Raw genomic sequence first — 9,872 nt, 5'->3', positions numbered from 1 at the left:
CTACAAACGTGTGTGTGTGTATTATATGCGTGTGTTTGCTTAAACAAGTGTGTAATTTCTGACACTTGCAACTGAAATAGTCCTAATACATAGGAAATTCGTTGCCTGAAACTGTGATCCTTTAAGTTATAGTGTGTTATGAATACGAAGACTTTGTGCCCACACTGGCTTATGTAAGGAGAGCACCTTCCCCTCATATTAGAGTTAATGCTATGAAACAAAAGGGTAAGGATCCTGGCTAGTAGCCCAGATCACAGAGCAGACTAACCCGAGTTTTAATGCAGGCTTTGGACGGCGCCCTAGGGCAAATTACAGAATTTTACTTAGCTTCCTTTCTTCATTTTAAAGTGAAAACAGTCTCTGTAAAGCTGTTCGTATATGCTATATAAAGTACCGTATGGCATATATGTATATAAATAACCCGTTCCGGACCTACCAAGAGTTAAACCCTAAACGCTGAATGCCACTTTACGCAGCAGACAGGAAGGGGCGGAGCGCCAGCCAACGGCCCGGCCTCAGCGCCGCTCCGGAAAAAGCGGGGGCTGCGGGAAGAGCCAGTGTGACGCCGGCGGCCGCTTAGCCCCCGGCCCCTCTGGGTCATCGCCGTCAGGCGGGAGTCCGCGGGGTCTGCGGTCACCCTCGGCTCCAGGCACCGCACCGGGCGAGCGGCGACACCGCGTCCATGGCCAGAGCGGCGGCTCCGTCCTCCTTGGCCCTCAGGGCCTCGAGCCCGGCCGCGGCCCCCAGCTCGTACGGGGTCTTCTGCAAGGGCCTCTCCCGCACCCTGCTCGCCTTCTTCGAGCTGGCCTGGCAGCTGCGCATGAACTTCCCGTACTTCTACATCGCGGGCTCCGTGGTTCTCAACATCCGCTTGCAGGTACACTTTTAGATCCCTGAGGAGGCCGCCGGCATCCCCGGCCTGCATCATGGCCGACTCCCAGCAGGCCCCGCGGCGCCGCGGAGCTGAGGGCACGGAGCCCCGCTGTCTCGCGAGAGTACGTGGGCTCCCTCCGCGGCTGCGCTCTCCGCTCTCAGCCGAGCTCCTGGGCTGTCACCGAGACCTTGACGAGACTAGGAAGAGGAAATACGCGATTCCGGGGACCGAGAACTTCAGTTAAGGCCCACAACAATGTTTAAGAAGCTGTGCATTCTTAAAACAAAAACGGGACGAACAGGATGTATAATAAAACGGCGAGGTTACTAAAATTTTCAGGACAGAAATGTATAACACGCTCATGGTCCATAATTAATGTAATAATCAGTAAATTTGGGAAATTTGAGACTGGATTATAAGCAGGACGTTGAATGAGTAAGAAGCTGAAGATCTTAAGCATATGCTGTGGAAGGCATATAGTTCCTCATCCCACAAGAGAAAACGATGATCAGGAACTTTCAGTGAAAAAAAAAAAAACTGTACAGGAAACATCCTTCAAATGCCAAACAATGTAAACTGCTGCAGGGTTTTTAACAGAGGATTGGAGTGCAGAAAAGTGGACTCTTATTTCAGTGTCCCTATGAGTTGCATGAGGCTCAAAATCTTGTAGCCGAAGAGAATGAAATCCAGGCATAGCAGAAAGCTTGTCGATTTATTGAATAATATTTAAATAATCATAATAATGTAAATACTTTTTGTGGTTTTCATGCTTTTAAGAGAATACTTAATTACGGTTGCAAATTTGAATGCAAATGCCATCAGCCTTGATAGCGTAAAAGTGCAGTTTACAGGGTAGAATGTGGGGGAGGGTACCTGAAATGGTAATAGTGTCTTTTAAAGTGGGAAGTTGAGAGGTACAGTCTGTGGTGGATGGGGGAAGAGAGCATTTTATTATTTAAAGAGTAGCCATAAAGTTGCTAAAGTATAGCCAAATGAAAGAGGGAGGAGAAAGGGAGGACAACATGATGTCAACAAGAAATGCCTAAAAGATGAGAGTTCAGGTGGAATGTCTCAAAAAGAAAAATGGATAGATTACGTTATGTGTTGAAATACAGAGTCGAGATTTTTAGTTTAAATTTAGAGAGTCTGGAGAGGAATTAGTGGTCTGCAAAATTTTTAATTAAAGAAGCAAAATTGAGGCAATTATGAACCCCAGGAAAAATAAAGTTTTTCAAGAACTACACTGCATAACTCAACTGTGAATGATATCAGTCATCGTGTAGTCAGTCATAATTATGTAAACACTGAATACGGATAATAACAAATTATTAGGTAATATTGGGAAGATTGGAGAGGAGAGGGATGTATGTATAATGGGGGAGAATCAATCAAGATCTGATATAGAAAAGTCAATTTAAAAAGCAGTATAACTGGTCACTTAGAAGTACAATAAGAAAAAACCAAGAGTTAAAATTGGTAGTCTCTGGAGAAAGAAAATCAGGGATGGGCAGAGAAAAGGTGAAGGACCGCTGTTTTTTACTACCAGTCTAACAGTAAAGGTGATTTTTCTTAGCCGTGTGTGTGTGTGTGTGTGAGGCAGACCTCTTTTTAACTACAAACTAATTTTGTAGTCCAGGTGAGCCCATTAATCTGCCTAAACCCCAGTAGTCTCAATTCTATTAAATGAGAGTAAAAATACCCACCTTAAAAGATCAGTCAGAGAATTAATAATAAGCCTGATTTAGTGTTTGATATATACACAATAAAAATATTTGTTTTAACAGAATAGCTCATTAACTTGTGAATAAAACTTCAAACTCTCATATGGAGTGCTTGCTTTTTCTAGTGGAGGGTTTTAGTACTGAAGGAGATTTGTACAGTACTGACAAGGATGTGGGGAGGACCTTCCAGGAAGGTTTTAGGTGAGACATTTGAGCTGAAAGGGGCAATTGTTTGTGAAGGTTAAGATTTAAACTGTTTATAGTGTTCTGTATTCCACTGATTGTGTCCAACAAACAAGTATGCTCTAGGATTGTAAGATAAGTGCCCCCTCCAGTAACATCTGGCTTTGAGTAATTGTTCTTCCTACGCTTAATTCCTTGTCTCCAGCCAAACTAGAGCACGTCTTCCTTTTTCTACTTACGCTTTCTTCTGCCTTCTATACCCTTTTTTTTTTTATGGTTACTCTACCTATGTTTTAAGGCTAAACTTAGATATCACTTTTTCCATTAAGTTTTTCCCAGATGATTCTGACCAGATTACAGTTCATTTCTTTTAATTCATCTGTAGGACTGTATTAATATCAACCTATGCCATTTTCATAGGCTTCCTTATTTGTGCTTAATTGCGCATTAATTATAAGATTTTTTTTTAAATATCCAAGAAGACAGGTTTCCTGGAGTATAATCTCTTCCCTTGGTAATTACATGTTGCTGTGAAAAGTGCAGGGACTAAAACATTTTAGTCTAAAATATCAGAATTTGATCAATGAATTAATTCAGTATTGCCAATGGGCTGATGAATGGTGGGCATCACTATTTCCCAGAGGCACTGATGTCCCAGTCTGTAACACAAAATAATGAGGCTGTATGGAATAGTGACTTACAGGGATGCTCCATTTGGGTGGCTGATGAACATGTGCCTTCTTCAACCTTTTTTCCTTCATGTTAGTCTTTTGCTACACTGAAGGAACGAAGACACTTTAGCAGATTTATTATTATGTCCTCCAACTAGATGAGAAGCTCTGTGAGGGAAGATACTGAAGATCCTATGGAATTTTACAGCCTGTAATATCAGCAGGTATACAGTAGGAACTGAATGAGAGCTTCATGATTTACTATTTATTCTTAACACTTGCTCTTAAAACCAGATGTGTATTTCTCTTCCTATATGGTATAACTCAGTGAAGTTTCCCATGGGAGAAAACAACATTTTTGCCTTGACTGCGTATTATTAACCACTTACTATTCTAATTTACAAGGAATTTTATTCCTCCTGGCATCCTTCCAGATCACATCCATGAAGTTAAAGATTTTGTTCCTTGCTCAGTCCCCAGCCTAGAGCATTCCTAATGTGAGTAGATAAATAAATATTGCTGAGTGAATGCCAAATTAGTTGGTTTTTCTACATCTAGTCAGCAGTCAATAAAAAAAATAAAGATGTATTTGTCCCTGATATTAAAGTCATCTATTTACATATATATTTATTTATTTATTTATATTATATAAAGCCCATAAATCAAGCTTTTTCAGGCCATGATGAATATTGATTGGCCCATAGATCTCTCAAACTTGAAGAAGCAAAGAGGTGGCATAATTCTGATCAATAAAGGAAAAAACTTGTTTATGAAGTGTAACTGAAAAGAATACTGGGAAATGGAGACTGTGTTATAGTTTAATTGCAAAGGGAAATAGTGATCATAGTAAACACAGAACCTAAGGGTTAGGGAACTATTTTTTTTAAGAATTTTTAAATTGAGGGTAAAAAATACTTATGATTTCTTGGCAAAAAGAACGTTATCATCAGGACTTCCTTGGTGGTCCAGTGGTTAAGACTTTTCCTTCCAATGCATGGGCTGTGGGTTGACCCCTGGTTGGGAAGCTAAGATCCCACATGCCTCGTGACCAAAACATAAAACATAAGCAGTATTGCAACAAATTCAATAAAGACTTTAAAAATGGTCCCCATCAAAACAAAACAAGTATCATTACTATCAGTGTATTTTTAAGATTTCGAGTTTTTAATACCAGGAGCTATGAAAAGTTATTTACTCACGTGATGATAATCCTCACGTGTACCCTGTTCTAACACAGGCACTTGTATGGAAAGGAGAGGCACAGGGCTTAATCTCTAAAGGCCATTTTAACAGGGAGAAGACAACGAATGCATTGGTAGCCACTGCCCAGCCCATAACCCAGACTTCATCTCTGTGTAGTCGTTTTGTGTGTGTCTGTTATCTGGAATAGCCTCCTACTTCTTACAGCTTCATCTCTCCAAGATTAGTACATGAGAAGGGAGGACTTAACCCTAGTGAGACATTTACTGCTAAATCCCACTCATAAGCACCAAGGGCTATGCGTAGTTGCCTAAATCTTTTTTTATCTTGGTTGTTAAAAGTTTAGTAACACTGAAATCTAAATCTAAAAACTAAAACTATGCTTACTTCTAGTAAGTACAAAGTAATTTTTAACTTTTTTACTGAAAGGGATTCTAAATCAAATTGTCCTCAGTATTGAATCTAAATATAACCACTATAATTAGAATTTCACCTTTCCTAAAATAAGATAATCCCAGTGACGATCATTAGGAAATTTTTTTCTTTCCGTTTTATTAGATTATAATTGACACACAGCCCTGTATAAGTTTAAGGTGTACACATAACAATTTGACTTACATATATTGCAAAATGATTACACTGTTGCAAAATTTAGTTTACATCCATCATCTAGTAGGAATACCTTGTGATGAGAATTTGTACAATCCCCGCTCTTAGTAGCTTTCAAATATACCATACAGCAGTGTTAATTATAGTCATCATATTGTACATTGCTTCCCTGGTACTTATTTATCTTATAACTGGAAGTTTGTATCTTTCAACCACCTTCGTCTAATTCCCCCCACACCCCCACCCAGGAAACTTCTTATGTAGTGTCCAACACAATGAATTCAGCTTAGAAGTCTAAATCTCTATGGAGATCTGCATATACATTATCATTATCATGGGTACATCAATGTACCCCATAGCCCTGTTCCCTGCAATAAGAGTACCCTTTATAAAGCCCTTATGGTTCTTACATTCTTCCTAGTGTCAGACTTGACCTACTGCTCTATCAAAATTAACTTCTAACCCACATATTTTCAACATTCATTTTCTAGTTTGTTTTGGCGTTTTTTTGTTTGCTTCTACCATTGAATAATTATGGCAGTTGTAAATCCTAACAAAAATGTCTTCATTTTTTGTGGTTTTTAAAAATATCTTTACAATGATGATTTCTAAAATTACTAACAAAATTATGAATTATTACATTCAAAATTGTAATATCATTGGCAAGCACAATTTTGCCACCTGCTGGCCTTAAGATGTATATACATCAGCTGCTTTTATTTTAATTACTATAAACGTCAACTCAGCACTATATATACATATAAACATGTCCAAAAATTCTACATATATGTGATATTCTCTTGTAAGCTTTCTGTTTTTATCTCTGGTGAGTTGGCTGTTTTTATCCTCTCTGGCCAGGGACATTACTGTTCATATAATCCTTACATGAACATGCTCACAACCCATACAAATTCAGTGTCAAAGTATGATTCTGATCCTTGTAAAGTAGACATATAAGTATTATTATACACTTAGGGATGATTATTAAGTATCTTTTTATAAATTCAGTTGATTTTTTCTTATTCTACAAAGGTAATGGTTAGTCTAGCTTGGATCCCTAATGATAGATAATCTGCTCCTTTGTTTTAAAAGTTATGTCTGCCATTTTAAGATTCTGTGCTTCCAATACTTTTATTCCTTAATTTTTTTTAACTTAATATTGTACAAATATTTTACCTACTCTACCTTGGAAAGGATTTTCATATCTAAATAATCATGGGTTTTTTTTCCTTACATATGACTGTAGTAAATATTTTCCAGCATATATAAAATAAATACATATTGCATTATATATATATATTTTTTGCTTTTCCCACACATGAACATTTATCAAACATTTTGAGTATTATACACAAGTTGTTTCTTTTACTTAGCAATTTTTGGCATTTTTCTGCCAGTACGTCATTCTTTTTAATTACTGCAGATGTTACATTTTATAGACATATTGGTTAGTTATTTCTTATTAATCAACATTTGGGCTGTATCCAAGTTTTAAAAAATTTTTGCAACAAATACTCTTGGGTCCATCTCTTTGTTCAGGATTAATTTCTAGCAGTGGAAGTTCTGGGTCCAAACCCAGAGTGTTTTGAATTTTAATTGATATTGCTAACTTATACTCTAAAAAGGTTGTACCAATTTGTAAGGCAGAAATGCTTTCCTTTTTTTCTGATACTTAATAATCTAAATCCTTGCTAACATGATGGGTAAAACATGTTTTAATTTTCTTTTTTTTAATTCTGTGAAGTTTAGTTTCTAACTTACTAATTTTGGTTTCTAGCAATATTCATTCTCAATTTATTACCTCTTTGAATTTTAACTTTTAGCCATTATGCTTGATATTAGAGCATTCTTTTTTGTAAAGAGCAGCCAATTCTTGTTCTATCATTGTAGCATGCCATGGGCTCTCATTGAAGATCGGAAACAAAGTTTTTAAAGGTCTCAGACCTTCTCCTTTAACCATCGAAAAGGTAGTTTCGTACCTGCCTCTTTACTATCCTTGTGGAGTATCCTGGAGTTTTCAATTTACTGACTCCCAGCCTGGGTGAACAGAGTTTTTTTTTTTCAGAAATGTGATATAGAGTAATTCACAGTCCCTCTGTTGATCTAATTTTAATAACTGAATGCTAGCTCTTCTATTTATAATCCATTTCTGACTTTTGGACTCATCTTCCTAGCTCCTAGCTCTATAGGCTCTGCTTTCAACTCGTGCTACCAGGGGACTCTCCCACTTTGAGCTGTCTTAGTAGATATGCCCTAGCCAGGTGCTCGTAAACTATTCTTGACCCTTGATGGGTATTCAGGCAGTTACAGCAAGAAATGTTTCACAAATAATATCTGATACAGTCTAGTTAAGATTAATGGGGAATAAAAGTACCTTGCTTAGCAATAACTATCCATAGATGTAAAGTCAACAAAACTCTCTACAACAAAATATATATATATATATTTTTTTGTGGGGGGGGGAGGAGGCTTGAAATAGATCAGAAGACACTTTCACATTAATTGTCCTTTTCATATACTTCAAATTTGTACTTAAGGCCTTTCTCCTCCTGGACATCAGAAGGAACACCTGGATATTCTGGGAGAAGTTTGTTTTTCCAAATCAATTTCTGGAAAAAAATGTGTCACTTTCAAATTCCTGCATGATCCTTGTCACAAACAGTGTAACATGGCCTGTTCATGGCTTCCTTATAAACAGAACTGCCTCCCACTATCCAAACCATGTCCACTTTATTTGTTAATTCTGGTTGCTCAATAGATTTTAAGGCATCATCCAGACTTTGGCAAGAAAATGAGCTCCCTGTGGAGGTTCCTTGAGTTTTCTACTGAGAACTATATTAGTTCTGTCCTTTAAAGGTCGATTCTTCTCCGGAATGGAGAACCAGGCCTTCCTACCCATAATCAGCAAATTCTGTTTACCTTCTGCTGAAGAGGTTGTGGTCATTCTTTAGAAATACCTGTATTCATTCCTGAGCGGGGGTCAGGGCAGGTCCCCCTTCTTGCCAATGCCCATATTCTGGGACACAGCGACGACACAGTTTAGCGGAGGAACGGTGACAGCGGCAGAAAACACTTCCGAGCTGGCTCGTTACACCAACAAGGGGGTTACCCTTCAGTTTGGCGGGAAAACAGCATCATATATTTTACATTCATATTGTCTCAAGTAGTTTCTTGTTGCTAGAAAGTGTTGTGATGACAATGATGTTTGTTTTCAAAAAATCTATTCACCTATGTAAGTAGATTGTTAGTTTGTAGGCCATTGTAGGGCAAGTTTGTGACGCTCAATAGTATCTAAAAGAATCCAGTGAGAAAAACAAGTTAAAATGGATCTTCAGTGTCTCTTCATTAATTCAATTCTCTTGGAATATAGAATATTCTGGAAAAGTCTATGAAGCTAAAGGTTTCACTCTTTTCAGGTGTCAGTTAAGATGCCATAGTAGTCCTAAGGCATTTTGTCTCAGCTTCCTGTTTGCCAAAATTAGGATAAGTGAGTGGCCTGAAGGAAAAATAGTCCAAGTTAATAGGGCAACCAAACCGGCCTGATAGTTCTGCAGTTTAAGGAAAACCCAACCTATTAACAGGTTGGAAGAAACGTGAACCATGAAGAGGAGGAGGAAAGACATCAGCATTTTCATGGCTCTTTTATGGGCCCCTGTGCTGAAGTCCTTTGAGCTGGAGTTGAGCTGCAGGTTCCTGGTGTGTCTCCTCAAGGAGAAGAATAAAAGGAGCAGTGAGGTCAGGGACAGAAGAAAGGGGATTAAGCCCATGAAGGTGAAAACAATCAACATGTCAAGGTACAGAGTTTTACTTACATCTGAGGGCCATGTTGAGTTTCTTTGAGGCACTTTGTAGAGATTAGTCCAGACACTGTTAAGTCTATCTAATAACTGAAAGTTCAGAAACAGTAAGAACAAAGACCCCAACAGAAGGACAAGTACCACTCTACGAATTCGCCACCGCAGCCAGGTGAAGCAGGGGTGGGAGAAACTGGCTACTTTGAAGAAATAGAAAACACTTAGACAAGTGGCAAACCAGATAGCTAGGTGACTGGACAGTGTCCAAAAAAAAAGTAACAAATTTTGCTAGTTTATCAATGGCATATAGATGTGGGCATAACACCATTAAAAATGAGTCAAATAACATTATCCATAGTTGACTGATTCTGGAGATAGCCAGGCCAGTGAGGATGCAGTCAGCTGATGAGAACTTTGGTCTCTTCACCCAGTCAATGCAGTTAACTAGTACAATGAACCCATTCCCCAACATTCCAATCATGAATTCTCCTATTACCGCTACCAGAAAAGTATTTTCAACTTCAGATGGCATTTCTGTAGAAAAAATCCAGAAAACTAACACTATTTTTCACTGATGTTTTTGCTGTCAAAGTGTTGTAGAATGATATCCAGTTTGATACTTTTCACTTCTGTCCTAAAAAATGCTCAGTGAAACTCAGATACTATGTTATCTTCATGAAGAGCTTTCTCTTTTATTCCAGCTGTAGGTCTGAAATTTGTGCAAGGAGATCTAGTCTCACAGATCTAAATGAAACACTTTAATATTACTTTCAATCAGCTACTGATTTTCAAATTCAACAGTGAACATGCCCACTCATCA

At 38.2% G+C, this 9,872-nt stretch overlaps 1 protein-coding gene and 2 pseudogenes across 1 annotated transcript; 1 reads left to right on the top strand and 2 right to left on the bottom strand.

Annotated features, from left to right (window-relative positions):
- The first annotated feature begins 492 nt into the window (after positions 1–492).
- Positions 493–2,697, top strand: SMIM10L1 (small integral membrane protein 10 like 1). Its single transcript, XM_057703491.1, has one exon. It carries the CDS (start codon positions 683–685, stop codon positions 887–889), a length of 207 nt encoding a protein of 68 aa, XP_057559474.1. The 5' UTR covers positions 493–682; the 3' UTR covers positions 890–2,697.
- Positions 2,698–7,756: 5,059 nt separating this feature from the next.
- On the bottom strand, positions 7,757–8,518 carry LOC130834017 (dihydrofolate reductase-like; annotated as a pseudogene).
- A 126-nt stretch (positions 8,519–8,644) lies between these two features.
- Positions 8,645–9,584, bottom strand: LOC130834163 (taste receptor type 2 member 42-like; annotated as a pseudogene).
- Between the last annotated feature and the right edge of the window lie 288 nt (positions 9,585–9,872).

The sequence above is a fragment of the Hippopotamus amphibius genome, chromosome 12 (genome assembly GCF_030028045.1).
Source record: "Hippopotamus amphibius kiboko isolate mHipAmp2 chromosome 12, mHipAmp2.hap2, whole genome shotgun sequence".
NCBI lineage: Eukaryota > Metazoa > Chordata > Mammalia > Artiodactyla > Hippopotamidae > Hippopotamus > Hippopotamus amphibius.
This window is presented reverse-complemented; position numbering and strand designations above follow the sequence as displayed.

What these genes read in the sequence shown, in the direction of transcription:
- SMIM10L1 (XM_057703491.1), top strand. Translation starts at nt 683, where the DNA reads ATGGCCAGAGCGGCGGCTCCGTCCTCCTTGGCCCTCAGGGCCTCGAGC.